General features: G+C 37.7%; 1 protein-coding gene across 1 annotated transcript; it reads right to left on the bottom strand.

Moving 5' to 3' along the window:
- Window positions 1–1052: 1052 nt before the first annotated feature.
- LOC142836501 (arylacetamide deacetylase-like 2) lies at window positions 1053–14819 on the bottom strand. The gene is made up of 5 exons (XM_075950795.1): window positions 14682–14819; window positions 9664–9886; window positions 7467–7536; window positions 5694–5865; window positions 1053–1655 (listed from the first exon to the last, which is right to left on the bottom strand). Exons 1-5 carry the CDS (start codon window positions 14817–14819, stop codon window positions 1053–1055), a joined length of 1206 nt encoding a protein of 401 aa, XP_075806910.1.
- Between the last annotated feature and the right edge of the window lie 8844 nt (window positions 14820–23663).

Raw genomic sequence — 23663 nt, 5'->3', positions numbered from 1 at the left:
AGCACAAACAGGTCAAACAACCACACACAAGCAACGGAACCACCAGGACATCAAAAAAGTAAACATTGATTTCATCACTCCCCAGTGGAAATACAGATATTTATGAGTTGATTTGTGCTGGTGGGAGTATGGGTCACATCATCACAGGGAAGCAAACAGGCCTGGAGGTCACCACTCAGATAATTCCCCGGATATGCAGCCTCTGTGTGAACAATGATTCACCACAAAAATTCAAAAGAATATTACAAATAACTCTACCTACACTCCACAGTTGGCTGGGTACCTTCATGCATCAAGATGCATTGTCTATCAATGAATGCAACTCACGTAGGCACCTTCAAGTTTGATCTTACAAAAGTTTAGGTAAGGCCAAAATGTTGAAGCTTTAGGAACAGGTTGCAGTCCACTTAACTTTTTCTTTTGATACATAAAGTGTTTTTGTGCACATATCTGTTTTCCAATGGCATTAGATGGTTCCTGTGAAAGGGTCATTCAAACCTCAAAGGGGTGGTGACCCAGAGGTTGAGAACAATTGTATTGCAGCAATGGTTGATCTAAAATTAGCCACGTAGACCAGCCTTGTCTTGAACTCACAGATATCTGCCAGTTTTTCTGCCGCTGGAATGCTAGAGAGTAATGTGCCAACCCATCCAGTCCTCTTGATTACATTCCTTTTTTGTTCAAAATTATTTTTTCATACAATATACTCAGAATTTGGTTTATAACTGCCTGGAATCTCCAGCACTTTTACATGTAATCACACTTACAGTCTTTCACTGATCTACTGATTACTCAAGAATACATGCTTCACAACAAATGGCAATTAATGGGAATAAAGAAGTATGTATGTATGCTCATTTAAGCAATGTTATTAAGATTGAGAAGATAAAGCAGTTTTCTTAAACACACACATCAATCTTCATTCAAACTGAAATTTAGTTTGATCTAAAAGTCACATCATTTTGTTCTAATTCATCATACAATAGTTCAACACATAACGTACAGGTTACTCTACTGATGAGCTAGCTACATGTACCATTAATTTCATTAATTTATAGATTTTCTTCTAGCCAACTAATATACTTGTCTCTTATTCTTAATCCTAAATGTAAAAACACCGGAGCTCCAGTAAAGGAGAGCGCTCCATGGACTCCTTCCTCTAAATGGTCATGAGTAACTTGGACCCCAACATTTCTAAGCCGTGTGATGTAAATGAGACTATCGTCTCTTATGAGATCATGTTCACATGTGACGACATAAGTTAATGGCAGTCCCTGTAACTGGGAGTCATTGGCTATCAAAGGTGACAATCTGTTATCCACAAGTGCTGGATAAGTAGCATTTAGTTTTCCAAGGACGGGCTCCCTGTAAACATAGTTCTTTTTGTATTTCTCAGGAAGGAAGTCACTCCAGTTAACAAACCTGAACAGGTCTCTTGACCCTGGTGGCATGTGCTCATTTCTTAGTAAGGCCTGGAGCAGAGTTTTGTCTTCAGTCACATACAAGCTTGCCAACTTAATTATCATCTCCCTGGACACAATTGGACCATGTTCGTACTCTCGATGTGATGGCAGAGAAGTATCAAGCACTTGTAGGCCAGGGTATATCAAAGCTTGTGCCTTAATTCTGCCTTTGAAATCTGGATCATTCTGTAACTAGAAATATAATGGATATTAATTAATCAATAGTTTTCAAACAAAAGGAGTTGCAGTTTCACTTTAATAGCCTGAGATAAATTTACTAATCTGAAACACTATTTTGTGATATTTCTCACAATATTTGCACATTGACTGAGAGATATAAGAGTGTGGAATTCCACTGTCATATGTCTAGAAACAATGTACACTCTTTCTCACACATTTATTCACAAATAACAATCAAACAGGAAGATGATCAGCCACATCCTCGTGACGATGACAGGGTAACTATGCTTATGACATTAAATTTTTTGCACATTCATTTGTCTTAGAAATTTAGCTTTTGTTGTTCAGAATAAAGATGTGTTGTGTGTCTCAGTTTGTTCTGGAACATACTGTCCCTCTCTCTCAGTCTCCCAAGTGCTCTAATAACATGCATGTATTACCAAGTCTAGTTTCCCTAAAACCACTTTTGACCTAAGCAATATAATTAGCAAAATCCACAAATGAAATGAGATACAGCTGCCAAAACTCACATATAAAATCAAATGGAATTATGGCATGCTTAAGAAAATACTTAATATTTATCTAAGTAGTATGGTGTGTTAGATGCAATAGACAATATAGAGAAGAATTTAGGAAAACCAGAAGAGCAGAAAAGGAAATGGAATGTTGTACATGCAGCCTCTGTTTCTTACTGGAAATAAGAGGAGTCCTGAGTCTCTAGCTACACGCTTGTGCACTCCACATCAGTAAACCTAGTCTTCAACTGTGATCATGAGTATTTAAACAGCAGCAGCCTCTATAGCTGCTCTGCAGCAGTGACTCTATCTACTGCCATTCTTTGGGTATTCCAAGGTATACAAGTGTTCTCAAGACCATGTCCTCATAAAAACAAAGAATGTGCACAAGATGAAAGAAGTACCTGAAGTCTTATTAGCTCATCACAAGGTTAACCATCTCACCAACTTCAAATTGTAGTACAATAGAAAGGAGGTTCTACAAGTGCAGGAAGAAATAAAGAAATAAAATCTCCCGATGAGAATCTTTCCATGGCCATTATTCTTTACAGTGACTTTGGGATGGGATTTTCTAAATAAAGGAGAGCCTCTCAAAACATTAGCAGACAAGTCATTGTAAGCATAGTGTCAAAACAGAGGCAGGGTCATGTGATAACACCTTCTTATGTAGCAGGATTGGTGCTCCCAAGTGAGTTAGTACAAATTCTTGTACTTGAAGAATACAGAAGAGATGAGAAATTAGGAAAATCAGAGGCTGAGGAGATGGCTCAGTCAGTAAAGTATTTGAGTACAAATGGTCAGAACCAAGAAAGACAGGCACAGCTGCAAATACTTGTTACCGAGCACTGTGTAAGTCAATGTGACACAAGGAGACCCCTGAGGTTGATGGACAGCCAACCTTGCTGAGTCAGTGTTCTCCAGCCTCTTTGAGAGAAGACGGTCCAAAAGTAAAGTAGAGAAAAGAGAGAGAGACACCTAGTGTCAATCTCTGACTTCTGCATTCGTGATTACACTCTTAAACATGCACATGCTTGTGCACACACATGTGTATACTCTCACAAACACGTGCACCCCTACACAGAGACATCATATGAAAATTGTGACATTTAAAGGTGAGAAAACAGAACAGTAGTTCTGGTAGTGAAGTTGAAAACCCAAATCTTTTAAATCAGAAGAAGCTGGAACAAATGCCATAACACACTCCCTTAAGGAGAAGAATCGTGAGGGAGACCATCGGGGTTGCAAATTTTGCCACTCCTATGCTCTCCTGAGAGACTCAATCCCTTCTTTTATCTAATGGCACTGTAATAAATCTATTAAAACTTCATGGCGGTAATATCTATCTTTACTAAGTAATCATTTTAAACTCATTATAAAAAACTTTTCAAATAAATAGCAATGCAAGTACTCATTAACACCTGTATCTTTATTATAAAGTCCAAAATAGTAGATCTCAATGCACTAAAGCACTTCCAGACTATCCTGTGCCAAATCACCTAGAGAGACACTGGTGACAAGTTAAAGGTCCCCTTTTACTGAAGATGACAATTATAGAAGAATTGGCAGTGTTTAAATTTACCTAAGACACCAAAGACCCAAGAAAAAGCAATGGAAATCTTGACCTTAGCAATTCAGATGGATCAAAGAGTCTAACATGGCCCAAAGAACCTGAAATTTGTAGCACAGAAAGGAGCCTTGGTAGCTACATCTGTTTTAGAATATTATTTTAAGATGTAATACATTTGTTTGTGCTGTGGAACTCTTTTTTTTTAAATGATGCAAATATGTATTGAATTTTTTATGTTACATTTGTTTAACTCTGTGAAACTGTGATGCTTTTTCTGTCTAAAACATCTGATGGTTTAATGAAGAACCCAACAGCCAATAGTGAGGCAGGCAAAGGACAGGCAGGGCTAGCAGGCAGAGAGAATAAACAGGAGGAGAAATCAGGGAAGAAAGAAGAAGTAGCAAGATAGAACAGGGAGAGGAGAAAATCAGGGGCCAGCGACCCAACTACATACCAAGCCTCAGAGAAAGAAGTAAAGAGAGGTATACAAAAATAGGGACAGATAAAAGTCCAGAGGCAAGGATAGAGTGGATAATTTAAGATAAGAAAAACTGGCTAGAAACAAGCCAAGCTAAGGCTGGGCATTTGTAAGAAAGAATCAGTCTCTGTGGGTCATTTATTTGAAAACAGGAATAATCAGAAATGGAGCTGAGTATGAGCAAGCACCTCCTTCCGAATACTAGACTTGGGAATAAGAAAGCACAGCCTTCCCACTGTTACAGCCATAGATAACTTCCAGGCCTCCTCCCTCCCTTGCTTCACTGAATATTTCAAGACAGGATCCATTATTGTTGTGAGACAATGGTTTGACCCTGTAAAGATTTGTTTCTTGTACTTATTTTTTGTTTGTTTGTTTGTTTTTTTAATGATGATTGACCAGTAGCCGGGCAGGAAGTATAGGCAGGGTGACCAGCCACAAAGTAGAGGCAGGGTAACAAGAATTCTGGGAAGAGGGAAGCTTCAGTCTGTAGTCGTCATCCAGTCACAGAGGAAGCAAGATGTGACTGCTTCACCGAAAAAGGTACCAAGCCATGTGGCTAACACAGACAAGAATTATGGGCTCATATAAGTTTTAAGAGTTAATAAGAAGCCTGAGCTCATATACCAATCAGTTTATAATTAATGTAGGTCTCTGTGTGATTTCTTTGGGACTTAATGACTGCAGGGACCAGGAGGGGCAGAAACCTCAGTCAACACATTATAACACTTTCTTCCCATTAATTGCTTCTTATAAGATGTTTAGTTTCTGAGGAAACTAAAAAGCAATTAATACATGCCTCACCTCAATTGATACAAAAAAATGAGAATTTTAAAAATAGTTTGTCTATCTAAATTCAATAAGTCGTGAAGCAAAACAACCCCTTATTAAGATGAATAGAGTTAGTGTAGGTTTCAAGAGATCGGTGAACTTTTCTCTAACATTGGCAGGGTGAATCAAGGTGAGAGTCAGGGTGACAGTTTCCTTTTTTCTTTTTATGGCTTTACCACATGACTCTTTATTTCATTTAGTGCTAATAATGTCAACAGTAGTATAACACACCAAATGCAAAGGAGTGACACTGGAGACACAGAGAAGTTCTTGGGTTGCTGAGGCAGGAGGCTCACAAGTTCAAGGCCTACACAAACAACAGATTGGTTCAGGGAATCTTATCAAAAGCACGTCTTGAAAGACATTGAAAAAGAGAAGGTTCCATGACCCTGTGGTACAGAATCTTCTTGGTAAGCACACTGTCCTGTATGCAATGCCCAAAACCTGTCCCCCAAACCATAAAATACTAGGATTGATTGTAAAACCCTTCCTTAGCATCGAAAAAAGCCACATTTAAGTAAATATCATTAAAATGAATAATCTTTCTTGTTTATCTGAAATTTTATAGATAGCAGTGGAAAAGTAATGTAAATACACCTAAAACACAGGTTTTTTTTTTCGTGTTAGGATTAAAGAAAATAATAACACACACAACATACCAGTTGAATCATTGCTGCTACCAAGGTGCCCCCAGAACTGTCTCCCATAATACAGATACGAGAGGGATCCACTCCATATTTTGCAAGAACCTTATCCTGGAGAAAGAACTTGGTCACAAAAACACAGTCTTCAAGGGCAGTTGGGAATTGATACTGAGGAGCAAGTCTGTAGCTTTAGAGGTAAATCAAGAAGAAACACAACAGAGCCCTTGTTAAAATTATGCAATTAAATATCTCTCCCTCTCACCAACGACATATTGAATAATAAACCTCACTAATTAACACCTAGATGACTGGTAACTTCTGTCTTAAAAGTGAGGAGTAGATTTGGGTTCAGCGTCTCAGGTGTTGATTCTAAGGAGGAATGAGTGAGACAGGTGTGTTATCCTTGTGAATCCCGTATGCTTCTCCGGCCCTCAGTGGGCTTGGGAACTCAAAAACAATTCAGAATTACTTATGGGACCACTCAGATATTTTAAGTAAAGAAAGTATGAGAGTAAATAGGACTGTTTTGAAGAATTTGAAATATGAATATTTTAAGTATACCAGTGGCGCTTACAAAGATTTTTAAGGCTGAAATAAGACTAAATACTATTGTGTTTGTTTGTTTATGGCTGGGTGTATCTGTGCTCTATCACAGGAGCACGCCTTAACCAGACCATCTTACTTTTTAACTCTATCGACTTCAAATTCATTATAATTAGTGAATAACTCACATGGATATATTAAGCAATGTTCGTCAGACGGTTCTTGTGTTTATATTTTAACCTGTGTCTAAAATATTTGAAATTAGTATAATCTGAGCAAAGTAGTACAGAAACATTAATACTCTTCAAGGTAAAGAACAGCCAATACCTTAAAAAGTAACCTGTAGAATTAGTAAACAATGTGGAACAGACTTACTATTTAAAAAACTTAACTAAAAATTATATTGTGTTGAATTTAGCTAAAATCATAGCAATAATGGCACTGCGTATTTAATGTCACAATTTAGAAATTTTTAGAAACTTATATAATTTGTCTGGTTCTCTTTTGAAGTAATTAGGAGCGGGACAGAACTGATCTCTAGTATGTCCTACTGACCCCAAATATACTCTCAACCATGACGCTCCTTAGAGTGACCTTGTCTGAGGTCTACAGTTCTATACTTCTGTGTCTTCATTAAAGGACTGGGAAGATGTGCTGCGCTCATCACACCCCCTTGCTGAGTGCCTCAGTACTTCAGAGGACACATACGACATGCTGGAGTAATAAGCAATTACGCATATTTTTGCTCTATTATTGAAAATGTTGCCAAAAGTCATGTCATGAAATATTAAGACTGATAATTTGGATGGTATCTTGAAACATTCAAATTACTCAAATACCTTCACCTAACGTAATTAGAACCAAAGACAACTCCAACCGCACACAGTGTTTATAAACAGCTCCCCTAAAACCCAATGTCTCAAGCATGTAGTAACTAAACTTTCAAGGAATGTCACTTGTAGGTAAAATTGGGTGTTTGAGAATCCTGAAGAATCATAGTCCCAGAGATGTCGTAGCTGTGATAACAAAGATGCTTATTCCTCTGGCCTCATATTTGTGTCCACAGTGGCAGATATAAAAGCAAAGACTGATGCCTTTGAGAACATATTGACATTACAATCATAAGAAAATTACTATAAACAAAAAGTCATATGTTATGGGTATAGTTGGGTGACAAGCCCTAAAAAAGCCAGGCCTAAATTGTGAAGGCAAATGTTGTGGTATGAAGTATTATCGTGTTCTTACTCTATTCCCACAATAACAGCACCAAGCTTGTTTGCGGTCAATCTGTTCAGGTCATCATAGGCTGACATCTCTGAAATAAAAGAAATGAATTTAGAATGATGCCCTGTAAATAGAAAACAATGGGAACCCAGCAACACTCATGAATGTAATGGAAATGTGAATTACCGCCGATTGATGGAAACTCAGCAATCTCCACATTTATTATCACATGCATCAACACTCTGTCAGAGTCCAGGAAGAAAGATAGTCTACAACTTATTACTGTAGCACAAAGACAGTTGAAGTCGAGCATGGAGGTCACTACTGTGGGATATCTGTATTACTTGTCTTCTTGTCTTATCTATTCCCCCCTTTAATCTTTGAGAAAAGAATAAGATGGTATCTGATAAGGAATTCACACAATACATGAGGGATCAGGTATGTATCCCAGTCTGCAGTTGAATTTATTGAACATAAATTCAGCAACAATGCTAGAGATGGAAAGCAGAACTCATACCTATGAAATGGAAAGGGGATTAGGATGGAAACAGTGAAGAATAAAGCAGAAGAAAATGTAGGATTAACACCTAAAGAATTAAATAATAAAATATGGGGATTATTAATATTTGTAAAGTCTAAACAATAACTTATTGCCACATGGTTTTAGTGGATTTTTTGTTATTTTAAAACTGTAGTTGCAAATGAATAGATAAGGTTAAGGAGAGAAAGGAAGAAGAAATTTCTTTCAGTCAAAGTAACAGTAGAGAATATTAGTATAGCAGAGTGGCCACTTTCAGATTGCACAGTTTAAAAAAGAATCAGAAGAGAAAAAGACAGACCGTACAGTATATTGAAACATCTCATAAAACAAAACATGGTAGGATAATAAGTAGGAAGAGCAATGGGAGTCAACAGAGGTCAAGGCAGAAAAAACAGCTCATACTTAGGAGTAAACAAAGGGGGTAAAATTGCAGGTAGAAGGAACATGAATCAGATGATGATCTGGAAGGAAATATCCCAAGGAAAGCAGAGAGACTCATCTTGACCAAAAGATATACATATTTTTGCCTAGGATGTAAGTAGAGCGTAGTGAAGAAGGGATTAAGAAGATGAGAGGAAGACACCAGTAAGTGTGAGATGGGTAAGGAGAGAAGGGGCTGGGAGATGCCAAACATATGGACTTATATGTTGGAAGGAGCGGGTAAGGTTGGAAACAGAAAGGAAATTTATAAATATCATTGGAGTGAAACAGAGGGACTAAGAGCTTCTGAGAGGTGGCATTATTCCAGCCACAGTGAGAGCTTGGATGGTCTGGAGCAGGAGCCCAAAGCCCTGGTTTCTACCGGTAGGACTGTTGCTCCCTCCTCTTTCAAGCTCTTTGAAAACATTCCTTAATCGTTTGTTTCTGCAAAACTAAAATGCTGATGATAATGCCTATCTAAAAAAGTCTTACTCAGTTGGCTGCCCAGTTGAACACAGTAGTATTTTTGTTTTTCTTGAAAGGTTCACAGTTCACAAGGACAAAATACTGGATATGGTAATTAAGCTACAGGTTCTTTGAGGGTTATCACTTGTTTCAAAAGTACACAGTATAATATTTCAACGTTTTGCTGCATAGTGAATCCATAAGTCATCAAAAGTCTAATATGGTGTGTGTGTGTGTGTACCTACCTGTCTGTCTTAGCTACTCCACTCATCCACAGACAAGAACTGATTACTCAGCTTTACTTTATTTTATCATTTTAACACAAAATTATGCTTTGGATTCTCAGCCTCTACATTAATGTTATATATCAGTCTACTACTTGAACATATGCTAACTGTAATATGGCAGCAATCATATTTTTCAGACTCAGCAGTTAAAAATCCTGGTTCACAACGTGATTAGGTTATTTTATCCTAATTCCCAAGTTTATTGGTTGAATTTTCAAGCCTAGGGTATCAATATGTTTATTTTAAAATATATTTTTAAGCAAACCATCTTAATTTCTACTTATTGTTTTAGTTACCAAATTATAAATGGAGAAATATATGTGATCCATGACCCATACATCCCACTGTGTCTTTGCTAAGATGCATAAATTCCCTAAATCAACATTGTGCTGACAAATGCATTGTCAACTTCTGGGTACATGGTGTACAGCAATTATTTCAATATGAATATATAAACAACACACACACACACACACACACACACACACACTAAAAGTACACTTACTGCAGCTTCCCAAGACAAAGGCACCGCCATGAATGAAAATTACAGCTGGTCTCTGTCTTTCAGACTTCCATTTTGGCAAGTACAGACGGACAGGGATGTCACTAAAGTTTGTGTCAACCACTGTAATGTTTTCATCTGAAACTGGTTCTGTAAACTGAAGTGCTGTTACAGTAAAAAATACTTCTTCATAGTTCATAAGACCTAGGTTTTCAAATAATGTGGCCTATAAAAACAAAAAGAATTAAACTGTACATTTCTAATTTAATAATAATAAATACACAGAGATGCAATGATAAAAAGTAGACAATGTGATAATATTCTAAAGAACAGATTTTTATAGCCGCATGTTATTTTGGTAGCATGGAAATGAGGGTGGTTATCAGCATCAGACCTGAACAGGATTGAGTGACCAAGAATTTGTCTTGAATAAGAAATGGGTCATTAAAATACCATCCCTTTCTGAGAAAATATTGATAGTTATAGGTTAATAAGGAGGAGTTTTTTCTTGCAGAGCTGCTAATAAGTTACCATTGCTATAGTAAATAATCCACTAAAACAAACTGAAAGAAAAAAAAAGATCATCTCATTATATGCAGAACAGAGCTTTAAAAAGATCCAACACCTCTTTATGAAAATCCTGGAGAGATTAGATATACAAGGGGTATTCCTAAACCTAAGAAAGGCAGTTTATAGAAAGTCTACAGCCAACATCAAATTAAATGGAGAGAAACTCAAAGCAATGCCAGTAAAATTAGGAACAAGACGAGGTCATTAACTTTTTCTATTCAATATAGCACTTGAAGTCGTAGATAAAGCAATAAAACAACTGAAAGCGATCAAGGGGTACAAATTGAAAAAGAAGAAGTCAAAGTATCATTATTTGCAGATGATATGACAGTTTACATAAGTGATTATCTAAAAATTCCGCAAGGGTATTATAGCTGGCAAATACTTTTAGCAGAGTGGTTGGATACAACATTAACTCACAAAAAAATTCAGTAGTCCTTTTATATACAAATGACAGCCTGAGAAAGAAATCAGGGAAACAACACCCTTCACAATAGCCACAAACAATATATAATAACTTAGGGTAACTCTAACCAAGGAAGTGGCAGATTTGTGTGATAAAATCTTCAAATTATTGAAGAAGATACAAGAGGCCATAAAGATCATTCATGATCATGGATAGTTAAGTTTGGCATATTAAATATCCTACCACAATCAATATACAGCAGAAACTCAAATGTCTGAAAAACACTTAGAGAAATGGGCAACTTCCTTGGCCATCAGGGAAATGCACAACAAAACTACTTTGAGATTTCCTCTGTCAGAATGGTTACATTCAACATCATGCTGACAAGGATGTGGATTAAGAGAAACACTCATTCGTTGCTGATAGGAGTGCAAATTTGTACAGTTGTTGTGGAAATCAGTGTGGCTGATCCTCATGAAGGTGGGAATAGATCTACCTCAAGATTCAGTTATACCACTCTTGGGCATATACATTACCACTGAGAAAAGAGAAACAAATTAGTTACATAAACTGTTGAAGCTCTACCCTCATTTTATACTTACATGGAAAGGTGTTCACTTTAGGGAGAGGAAAGGAAGTAAACCCAGAGAAAGGAAGGAGGAAATTAGCAGGGTACAAGTGATCTGCTAGGGGAAATGGGAAATGGGGAGGGAAATACTAAAGAAGCAGGGATGTGGATAAAATAACAGTAAGGATATCTGAAAATGCCACAAAGAATCATAGCTATTTACACATAAATCTATAGTACACATAAATCTATAGTACACATAATTCTGTGAATAACCACATATGTAAAATTTTAATGAACTTTTTTGTAGGGATGCCAATGATCCCTTAAAGAGTGAAGCACTACATAACCAAACCCTAGCTTAATAAATGAGAAGTTCTCTTTTGACTTGTTGAACAGAGTGGTCCAAGAGACTTTCAAAACATTCCCTATTGTCATTGTCCTTGTTACTTCTAAGAATGGAAAGTAATACTCTGTTGCTGAAGACACTATGACTATCCGAAACAGGGCCCAGAGAGCTTTAAGCTGGAACTGATCTGAATGTCACCTCCCTGAGAACTAGATTTTATTGCACAGAAGGCACCACACAGGGTTCCAAATGAGGAAGGCAAGAAAGAATCCTACTCACATATGATGCCTATAAACCACATCAACTATCAGCATGGCACAAGGACCCTAAGGGTGGTGGTGGCACACATACCTTGGCAGTAGCTAATAGCTCTCTGCCTCTCTAATTGGACTTAAGAACAACTCACTAATAGAGAAACCTTGCAAACTCCTCAGTATTAGTGAAGACATGAAGACATGAATCTAGGAAGACCCAATAAAGGGCCTGTCCAACAAGGATAGCACAAGTAGACATGCTAGCGTACAGTGTAGACAGTCTAAATTGTGAGTCTTCTACTCACAGATACTCGCAGTCTTCACACCTCATCAAGGAAACTTCTCTTTGTCACATATGGAGACCACTAGACAAAACCACAACCAATCAAAGGAAGAGTTGTGGAGCCGGTTCCCAGTGGATGCATCTACAGACACTCCCATGCCTAAGTGTTAAGGAACACTGAGGAAAAGGAGGTGGAAAGATTTAAAGAGAGAGATCAGACAGTTTGTTGTGAGATTGTTTGTCCTAGTAATGTCAGAATCTTCACCAATAAAGGGTCTCGCCAGTATGTCTGTCCAACAAGGATAGCACAAGTAGACATGCTAGCGTACAGTGTAGACGGCACGGCTACTGGTGTACAGGGTAGAAAGACTTTGTCTATCTTTTACTCTGGATCACAAGGCCTCAAGTGCACACAAGGAACTCCAGGCAACTGAGGAAGGCTGAGTGCAGGAGAGGCGGTCATCCCTAGCAAAGGCCACATGAATTGCTTATCCAAAACCGAATGGCCAGTCCTGAAACATATATACAAGTACCATTATTCAGATTGAACAGGCTATATTTAAGAATATAAATGCATGTAAAATGTATATTCATGCAACAATAATGAATATAAAAAACAATATGGAGGGACCTGCTGGAGGCCAAGTAGGGGAGAAAATGCAATTATATTATAATCTCAAAAATATAAAAGCAAAGCAAAAATAAAGCTTACATGTGTCTGTCAATCCTATACTGTATATAATGCGAGTGGATTACTTTTGTTTATCATATACTATATATAAGGAAAGTAGATTGCTTTTGTCTATCTTATACTGTATATAATGTGAATGGTTTTTGTCTATATTATACTGTTATATAATGTGAGTTGATTTCTTTTGACCATTTTATACTGTGAGTAGATTGCAGCTGAGTTCTTAATCATTTATTAGTATTTATCAAGTCTGTTAAATTTATTTTAAAATCTACTTTTTATGGAAACTATCTAAGCTATTATAATTCAATTTTGGCAATGGATTTTTATCAATTACTACGATGACCATTTAAAGAATCATATTTTGATCCTATATGTGCATATGTAAGAAAAAACACATATGCCGGGCGGTGGTGGCGCACGCCTTTAATCCCAGCACTCGGAAGGCAGAGGCAAGCGGATCTCTGTGAGTTCAAGACCAGCCTGCTCTACAAGAGCTAGTTCCAGGACAGGCTCCAAAACCACAGAGAAACCCTGCCTCGAAAAAAAAAAAAAAAGAAAAGACACATATATTTGTATGAGTCATTCTATTTTGAAATTGATAGAATAAAGGTCAAATTCAGCAATTGTGTGTTTTCAGAATGCATTCTTATTGATGAGAAGGTGTCAGTTTTGAAGTCCAGATATTCATGAGTGACTCAGAAAAGATATAGCAATTTCTCTACTGAATTGTGGATTTGTAGAGAAAGAAAATGGTTCCAGGGTGACCCAGCAAATGTCCGACTCTGAGAATAATGTGTTAGATGTCAGATGGGAAATCAGACAGCCCTTCTGCAGTGTGTTGGATAGCATTTCCCTCATCTGCCACACTTTTGTGTCTCTGGCATTCATTGTTTTCTCCTGTTTCTGCCTAAGCTTCCTCTTATCTCTGTATCCATAAGGCTTCCAGACTAAAACATAGCTTGGTTAAGGGCAACCTAGTGTGCCCTCTGTGACAGACTTGTGTTCAAATGATATCATTACCACCAAAAAAGAAATGTCTGAACTCCAGCAACTTAGACCTCAGGAAAGATAATAACAGCAGCAGGTCACAAGAGGTGGCTTTTGAGCTGTTGTGGGTGTCTGCAATGTGTCAGGGTGCATGCCAACCTACTCGGCTCGTAAGTACACAGTGTAGCTTTCCAGAAGATTCCAGATAAGAAATCTCAACAGACTACTGTAATCCCAGACAGGAGAGTCAACTATCTTCCACACACAAACATAGTTAAGGAGAGCTGAGAAAATAGAATATCACTATCACTTCTGTATGTTACTAAAACACATTTCATCGAATTGGAAATATATTAGTTTTATTAACATCACTATCATCATAGGAAAAATTACCCACATAGTTAATATTGGCAATATTAGTTATTAGGCCCCAAATCAAATTTATTTGGAGGTCTCAGTAACACAAAGAATATGCAATGTTTCTGTGAACAGAAAGTTTGAGAGTTACATTAAAAGAGAAAAATAGCTAGAACAACAGTGATTAAAATTTACCAAAATATTAAACTTGATGGAGATAAATTGAGAAATATCCAGAGAGCATATGAGTCTAGGTATTGTCAAAGGCATCAGATGTATCCAAGGTTTCTAACAATTCCCAGATACTCATTTCAGACGATACTACTTCCTTTATTCTGATGCTGCAATATCACAACACTCAGTGTTTTAGCAAACACTGTGGGTCCCTCTGCTTGTAGAGAGTTCAGCCTATGAGCGATTAAATAAACATCAAGAGTAACAGGTCTATATGTCATAATGAAAACCGAAATCACTTTCAAACACTTTGAAATAAAATAAGTTTCAAATAGGCTTATAGCATGGCAACCCAGTTCCCCAGTAAAGAATACGTTACCACAAGTGACGTCATTTTTATGAGAGCATCCATGAATCTCACTTTCCAGGGTTCTTCAATATTCTCTGGAACAGGAGAATAAACAGAGTAGGCAAACAGAACACAAGAGAATCCGAAGCACAGAGTTTTGTACCCCATGATAAATCTTTTCCAAACCTGCGTGTCGTGATAGTCAACAGCATCTCATATATAGACTACAGAGCAGTAAGATAAAGGTAGAAGGTGAGCTGTTTGAAGCAAAAGGATGGTTTTAGCAACTGTGACTTGACATTCAGCTGTAAGATCAAGCCACAGTTGAAACCGGTTACGCAACTGTGTACAGCTTGGTGAAACAGAATTTACTACAAAATATCGAATAAAGAATGCAGCAATGGCAAGGGCATTATGAGAGCCGTGAACTCCCCCGTCACCACATAACGTCACAAGAGCAGAAGCATTTAGGACCCTAATTAAAGCACACCAATAAAAAGACAAAAGGATCCCTTTGCTCTTTCACCATACTACAAAGAATAGTGACACCACTGTAAAGCAAGATAAAATGTTAGGTAACATTTTACTAACCTTAAGGCTAACACCCACAATGCATATCATTTAGAAAATTCAGATCTACCCTGACAGTGCTCATTAGAGGCAATTACAAATGAAATTGCCATTCTTTTCCAAGCTAGGAAACAATTGATCTAAATGATTAAATTTGTATGCAGTTCACCATCTATTAAACTTAAAATTTGTAGATGTGTATCTTATATAATCATAGAAAATCTGTAAGATGATTAATCAAACACATGTAGTTTCCTGGTATTCCCTATATTCAGATTAGACAGAAGATTTTAAAATTGAGTACAGCTTGGCAATTGTCTATTCCTTTGTGAAAATTCTTCTCTTACCCATGTTCTACCAGTTATACCATAGAATATCTTCCTCAGATAAGGATTCTCCCACCTTCTTTGCTAACTTCTGGGCAAAAGCTGTTTCTGGCACTCTTTACTGTTTCATGTCGTAACCCAAACTTAACTTGGTTTTGATATTGATCTGAATACCAGAATATTGGTAAAAAGTCATTCTCCAATTTTGGGGATTAGAACAACATGGATTGGGATTTTAAAAAAGGGGGGGAGGGGGGACTAAGGAGGTTGCAAAGAAGCAGAAGGGATCAATTCCACATGTGCGTCCTGGAAACACCAATCTAACATTTACAATCTCAGGCTCTTTTCACATGTTCCTCCACCATCTCTGCTCTGAACTGCAGAGAACTCCTACGGAATTCAGCGAACCTTACCCTCCCTCCCATCCAGTCAGGTAAGCTCCATTTACCCCCAAATTTTCAAAAACAGAATTATAATCAATAAAAAAGAAAGAAAAAGCTTTTTAACTGTCGGGCTTCTGAAATCCCATATTTTCTCTTAATAGGAAAGAATATAAAGAAGCCATAACATTAAAGATTTGTTCAATGGTTTTAGTAAAAACAAATACGAAGGCATGACGGGAATGCCAATAAACCTTATTTCATGAGAAACAGAGAAAAAATTAAGGTAAATGTAAGAAGACATATGAGACATGCTTTTGCCCATTGTTGGTGGTTCATGATTTATGTCTCTCACAAGCACGAGAGAAAAAGTGAAGGGGGAACTGGAAGAGATTGAGGGTGGCTTAGAGTCAAACTGGCAGAAGACACAAACGACACAAACCCACACTCCAACATCTCAGTGAACAGCAAGCAGTATAAACACAGAAGAATCCACAACAGACTCGCAACTGCTGGCAAAACAAAGACAAACCCTTGTAGTAAGCAGAATTTCAAGATAGCTTGTAGGCAGAGGTTGCTTGTTCATTTCCAGCCACCCAGACCCGAAATAATCACACTAAAACTGTATTAATTGCAACACTAGAATATTCCTAGCTAGCTCTTACATTTTAAATTAACCCATTTCTATTTGGTTGTGGCCTAAGATATGGTTCCATCTGGCATCTGTCACCTGTGGCGGCTACATGGCGTCTCATCTTTTCCAGCCTGGCGATATTCTGTTAAGTCATTGGATGAAAGCAGTTTCTTTATTAGCCAATGGCAATAAAACATATTCATAGCATATAGAGAAAAATCCCACATCAATAGCTCAAGAATCCCAGTCACTGGGAGACTCAAACAGTCTAGTCAAACAATAATCTTAGTGCTTAGTGAAAAAAATTTGTAAGAGAAATGAAGTTTTCAAACAAGGGTTTTTTTTTTTTTTTTTAAGCCAAGTGACTAAATAGGTTAGCTTAACCAATCACATGATCCCTTAGACGCGTGAGACAACCCTGAGAGGGGAAAGAGGGAGGCCATGTGAGAGGCTCTCAATTGCCCCTTGAAGTAGAGGTCACATGACAGTCTTTAAAAGAGAGAAAGCTGTTCCCAATCAAACAACTTAAAGAAACAAAACAAAGTTAAGTCAGGCAGGTGGGTGCAGCTGAAATCCCAGCAATAATGAGTTCAAGGGAAGAATTTTGAGTTCACCACCAATCTGGGCAGCAAGCCCCAGGGCAGTCTGACTATGGGGCAAGAACTTTCCCAAAAATGTAAATGAGGCAAGGAGGTGGGGGTGGACAGAGGGAGTGGGGGAGGAAGAGCAGTAGGAGTGAGAGGAGTCTGGGCAAAGAAGAAGAGAGAGGAGGGAGAGGAGAGGGAAATAGGAAATGTCCTTAGACAGGAAGAAGCCTTAGATCTACAGCCATAGAAAACTACAGTATAACATCCAAAGATCCGTACCTAGCAGCCCACTTCTGCTAGCTGGTTTTTACTCCCCATCAGTCCCTGGCTTCCAATGCTACTAGCAATACTGGAGTGATGTTCTTGGGAATTTGAGCATTTTCAGGCTAGGCTGAAGCTGAGTTTTCAAAAGAGGTTAGGAGAGCATCCCAGCTGCTGGTGTGAATCTTTGATCACTGCCAGGAATTTTCCTGCAGTTTCCATTGCCCCCAATTGATAAACAAAATGAAGCTGGCACTAGGCTGTCAGGGGGCAGAGTTCCTTTCAATATCAAGAAAATGGGGTGCTGGGGTGGGGGGTAAAAAGTCAGATCTCACTCCTCTCTCGTCTTTCCTCCAATGTATGATTCTGGGATGTTCGTCTAACATCAGGAGGATATAGTGGCATAAACTAATTCTTGTGGTCTTATAATACTTTATCCATGTGTCTGTTTTTAAATCAGTATCAGGAATATTTCATTCACATGACTCTGTACTATAAGAAATCTAGCGTGGGGATTTCTCAAGCAGTATTTTCTTCTCTAGGATTGTTTTGGCTATACAAGATCTTCTGTGCATCCCAAGTCATTTAAGATTGTTTTTCTCTACCTCATTGAGAACTTACACTGGAATTTTTATTGGATTGTTTTCAATCTATATTAGGGTTTTGTATAATAATCATTTTATTAATATTAATTATGGATATCCATAGCCATGTTTTTTTCCAGTGTCTCCCTCGATTTCTTTCTCTAAAGTTTAAACATTTTCATTGTAAAATCTCTCATTTCTGCTTCTAGATGAATTTCAAGGTAGTAACTTCACAAGCTATCAATGGCGAGATTATTTCCACAATTTGCTTCTCAATGTGTTTTCATTTTTATAGATGGGGGTCTACTGGCTTTGTATTTTAATTTTGTCTCCTGTCATTCTTTTACGTACCTGTCATGTCTAGTGTCTTCCGATGGAGCTTAAGTTGCTCATGCCACCTGCAAAGACTAAAGCTTGACTTCTCCTTGCCATTGATTCTTATTTGCTTATCTTGTCTCTTTGCTCTAGGAAAGACTTTCAACACTGTACCAAATGAAATGGAGAATTTGCACACACCTGACCTTTTACTCAAGTGATGGTAACTGAAGTTTTAGCGCATACATCTTTTACTATGTTAGATACGTTCTTTCCCATTTGAATAATATTATTGTGAAGAGTGTTGTTTGGTCAGAAGCTTTTCCTACTCAGAGATAATCCTACAATTTCTTTTCTTGAATTCACTTATGTTACTTACAACATTTTCTGATATATATATTGAATCACAGCCTCACATCTGCAAAGGAGCCCCTTTGTCGTGAGTGAACTTATTGATGTGTTCTTGAATTTTGTTTACAAATATTTTGTTAATATTTCACTGTGAATATTAGTTTGCCATTTTCTTTGTTCATGGAACCTTTAACTGGTTTTGGTATCAGGACAATACCAGTGTGCTATTTGGTCTGTAGCAACTTGACACATGCTATAGTCATGAGGGAAGATAAAACCTGAATTGAGGAAATGTCTCCATCACATTGGCTAGTAGCAGTAGCCTTATCTATGAAATGTCATCTTGATTAGTGATGGGGCAGGGACAGACTGCTGTGGGCCTTGCTATCCCTGGGCAGGTTGTCTTGGTTTGTATGAGAAAGCAAGATAAGCAAACTATGGAAAGCAAGTGAGGGAGCAGGTGTTCCTCCATGGTCTCTCATTCAGTTCCTATCTCCAAATTTCTGTCTTGAGCTCTTCTTTGGCTTCCTTTAAAGATATCTATAGCTTGGGCATTTAAATAAACACACACACATTTCTTTTGTTCTTTTGCTACATTTGTTGTTGTTTTCTCCAGAGCAACAGAAAGCAAAATAGAACAAAAATCTTCAATCCCTGAGTCGGATATTTCTGTGTTATTTGAGGACTGAGGTGGGAAATTTTGAAGCTTTGGGCTAAAATACACCATTTATTGCTCAGAGATTAATCATTTGTTATGACAGTTAGGGAGATAGGAGTGTTGATGGAGGTCCAGATGAAGGAAGCCTGTAAAGTTTCTGTGCGAAACAAATAGCATATCAGGGTTGATTAGTGACATTTTGGTTAGCAATCTAGCAAAGTGAAAGCTTTCCTTTACTGGATAATTGGTGCTAGATGTCTGGGGTAGAAAGCAAGCAGCAGTGCTTAATAAGGTGGCACACGCCTCAATCCCAACACCCGGGAGGTAGAGGTAGGTGGATCTTTGTGAGTTCAAGGTCAGCCTGGTCTATCAAAGACCCTGTGGTGCAAAAGTGGTACTTTTGGAATGCAGGAGGGGCATGGAGAGCTGCTGAGGCTCAGCACGGTGTGGCAGGTTCAGAGCTTCCCTTCAGAGGCCAGGCCAGGCCTTAAGTGAGAATGAAGCTTCAGTTGCAGTGGAGACCACAAGACGCTGAAAATTTCAGGATTGAAATGTTGTTGGTTATCCATATATCAAACAGCTCGCTATTGTCCTAGGGTGCATAACTTGCCAGATCAGAGGGTTGTCTTTTTTTTTTAAAATAGATTACAGGGCTCACACATTTTTAAAGGATTGGTGGCTACTCTTCTTCCTAGTGGCATTTATGGAAATCTAGCCGGCATGGCTGGAGCTTACAGATCAGTATTAACTTGATTTCTTCATGTCCTGTGACTCAAATGTCTTCAGCAACAGTCTTATCTTCAAGTTCTGGAGTATATCCAAAAGCAATTGCAATATCTTGCAAGATTTGGGAATGAACTATAGGATTTACTGACCACTAAATTGGAAAATGGTCACCCTGACCTGGCTCTGAGCCCTTTCTTTAATAGACAATGGTATCTGGGAGACACATTGCTCTCCCGAGACCTAAACTACTGCATTTAAATTCATTTCATGTATGCATATGTTTTAGGAAGGGTCTGAAATAGTGAATTTCTAGAAGACTTTTTAAAAGGTTGTCTTGGCATCCCTCCTCATACTCTCTCCTTATCATACTCTTCCATCCTTCACCCCATAAATCCTTCCTGGTCTATTATTCTCCTCTCATCTTTCATACCATCTGTTTTCTTGAAATCATCCCATGGCCTTACTAGTTTCTGACTTCTATGTGTACACCAATTAAAACACATTTTTTAAAATAAATTTTTAGAGTTAACAAGAACACATGAAAGGGTATTTGTAAAAGCTGTGTTTTGGGGCCTGAGTCACCACACTCACAACCATTATTTCTAGATCCATCCATTTAGTTGTGCATTTAAGTATTTCATATATTTTGCTACTAATATTCCATTGTGTTTGTGTGTCAAAATTCATTAGTTATTTTATCAGTTAACGCAAAGTCTAGGCTGTTTCCATTTCCTGCCTATTATAAATAAATCAGCAATGAAAACGGATAAGTAAGTATTTATTGGAAGGGTATAGTATATCCATGTCTTCAGGGATTAGAATACTTCATCCTACAGGGAAGCCCCTTAAAACAGGAAGTTAAACAACTCAAAATAGTTGCAGGATGTCGCTGAAACTGACTAGACTATTTAGGCCTCTCTTTTCCAAAATGTAAACAAGCTATCAGGCTGAGATTCACTTCCAGAAAAGCCAAGCTGCAAAGAAGATTCTCAGATGAGGCAAGATGCAAGGAAGCATCAGACATACCAGCTGCCTAGAAGAAGGAGACACCGGCAGGGATACCTGAAAGATGTTTAGATTGGCTGAGTCACTTGGATGCAACACTGTCCAGCCTGTTGAACTGCCTGCAAGCTGTGAAGTATGCTACGAGCTCCTAGCTTTTGTGAGCTGTCACCACACCAGTGTGGGCTTTGGTGATGCAACTGCCTTTCAGTCATTTTTGCTCCTGTTCAAAAGCCTTCTCGCATATTCCCATAAATAACTCTAATCAGACTCAAAGTTCATCAAGCTGGACTTTGATGCTACCTATATGTTGGTCTGTTGTCAACTCCTAGTTTGAGGTGAGCAGTAAGGAGTCCCTAGGAGGAGTCTTGTTATATAGCAGTAGAATATAGAGTTCTATGGAAATATGTTCAGGAGTGGTATACTGGATCATATGGCAAATTCTTTCTACCTTTGTGCAGAAACTCCACACTTATTGCCCTAGTGGCTATGCCAACCTGCACCTGTACCAACGGTGAGTGGTCCCCTTTCTCTGTTTCCATGTATTTGTTTCTCTGATCTTAACCATTATGAGTTGGGTACAGTGAAATCTCGGGGCAGTTTTATTTTGAATTTCCTTCATGGATAAAGATGTTGAAATTAAAAAGAAGTTTTTTTTCTTTCGTTGAAAAAAAGATTCATTTATACAATATATTTTGATCATGGTTTTCCTCCCTCTACTTCCCCCAGGTTCTCCTCCCTATCTCTCATGCGCTCTGAATCCAACCCTTTATGACTCATCATAGAATAAAAACAAAAGGTTTCTAAAGAATAATAGAATAAAGTATAAATAATACAAAATGAAAACCAAAGAAACCTAATAAGGAAAAACAAACAAAAAGAAGGGGAAAATCTGAAGAAAAGGCACAAGAAGAACATCCAACAATCCCATAAAAAAAATCAAAAGCCATAATACATCTCAAAACACTCTTTCTGCCTCATCTTCTGCAGGGTTCTCTGCTCCCTGAGGGGATAGATTTGATGGAGACATCACATTTAGGGCTAAGTATTTAAAAGTTTCTCATTCTCTGTCTATTGTCTGCATGTGGGTCTCAGTATTTCTTCTCATCTGCTTCAGACAGAAGCTTCTCTGATGATGACTGAGCAAGGCACTAATCCATGATTATATATATATATATATTATATGTGAAGGGGTGTTAGATTTTGTTTAATGCTTTTTCAGCATCTAATGATATGATCATATAGTTTTCTGGATAGACACCATATACCAAAATTAAATCAAGAGCAAGTGAACAATTTAAATAACCTGCAAGGAAATAGAAGCAGTCTCCAAAAGCTTCCCAATCAAAAAAAGCCCAGGGCCACAATTCTACCAGTACTTCAAAGAAAAGCTAATACCTATACTCCTCCACTTGTCCTACATAATAGCAATAGAAGGAACACTGTCAAAGTCTTATTATGAGGTTACAGTTATCCTGATAATGAAACACACAAAGACTCAAACAAGAAAGAGAATTACAGACCAATCTCACTCATGAACATACACGCAAAAATACTAAATAAAATACTGGCAAACCAAATCCAAAAATACATTAAAAAAAATCATCCACCATGATCAAGTTGACTTCATCCTAGAAATACAAGAATGGTTCAACCTATGAAAATATAATACTTTTATTAATTTCTTGAGACTCTCATAATCCATTTTGATCACACTAACCCACATACTTCACTCTAATTGCTCTTAGATCCACAACCAAATTCTTAGCCAGTTTTATGTATTCTGTTTTGTTTTGTTTTGAACAACTCACTAGGTCCAATTTTTGCAACCCATAAACCCTACAGGTGTAGAGCCATCCACTGACACAGTGTCAAGCTACCAGGGACCACACGCTGTAAATAAAATCTGTCCATCCCTGTAGCATTCTTCTGTCAATAGAGTCTTAGCTAGGGCTAGGGTGTTGCGATCCTTTGCCACTTACATAGGACTTGCTCTTGTTCATAACATTTGTGCTATCATTTTATCCATGGTCATTTGTAAATCTCAAGGTAGAATCTTCCTCCACAAAGAATTTTTCCATATGATTATCAAAAATTACTATGTAACTAGAAATCTGAAAATTATTTCATGTCTGACAAAGTAAATAGTGTAAAAAATCTTTTGTCAGTTCTGGTTTACAGTTATTTGATTAGTGACCCCTTTGTTTTATACATTTAAGAACAAAAGATTGCTGTGGATGTTTTAAATTCACAGTTATCATGAGTAAAATTAAAAATACAGGAACAGTAATTAAGCTTTCCTGGTTTTCCTATAACAATTTACTGTTCAAAGGACAAAGAAGAATCACATATGATAAGGTCAGAGAGACCAATGATCAGGTCACTGTTAAGGTGACAAAAAATGTCAAACTACAGTGAAAGAAAATTAATGAAAATAATGAGGATAAGGGTTGTTTATCAACTGAATTCACGGATAGTAGTAATTTTCCAATTTGCTCAGCTGTAAGCAAAAGGGAAAAACAGGTGAAAACCATTTGGAATCAACAGCAATAACAAGACATCAGATTTGACAATGATTTTAGCGCCTCCCAGTGGATATGCAGGTACTTATGCCCTTG

This window comes from Microtus pennsylvanicus, chromosome 16, assembly GCF_037038515.1.
Source record: "Microtus pennsylvanicus isolate mMicPen1 chromosome 16, mMicPen1.hap1, whole genome shotgun sequence".
In the NCBI taxonomy this organism is placed as follows: domain Eukaryota; kingdom Metazoa; phylum Chordata; class Mammalia; order Rodentia; family Cricetidae; genus Microtus; species Microtus pennsylvanicus.
The sequence above is the reverse complement of the archived record's forward strand: the minus strand, read 5'-3'. Positions and strand labels throughout refer to the sequence as shown.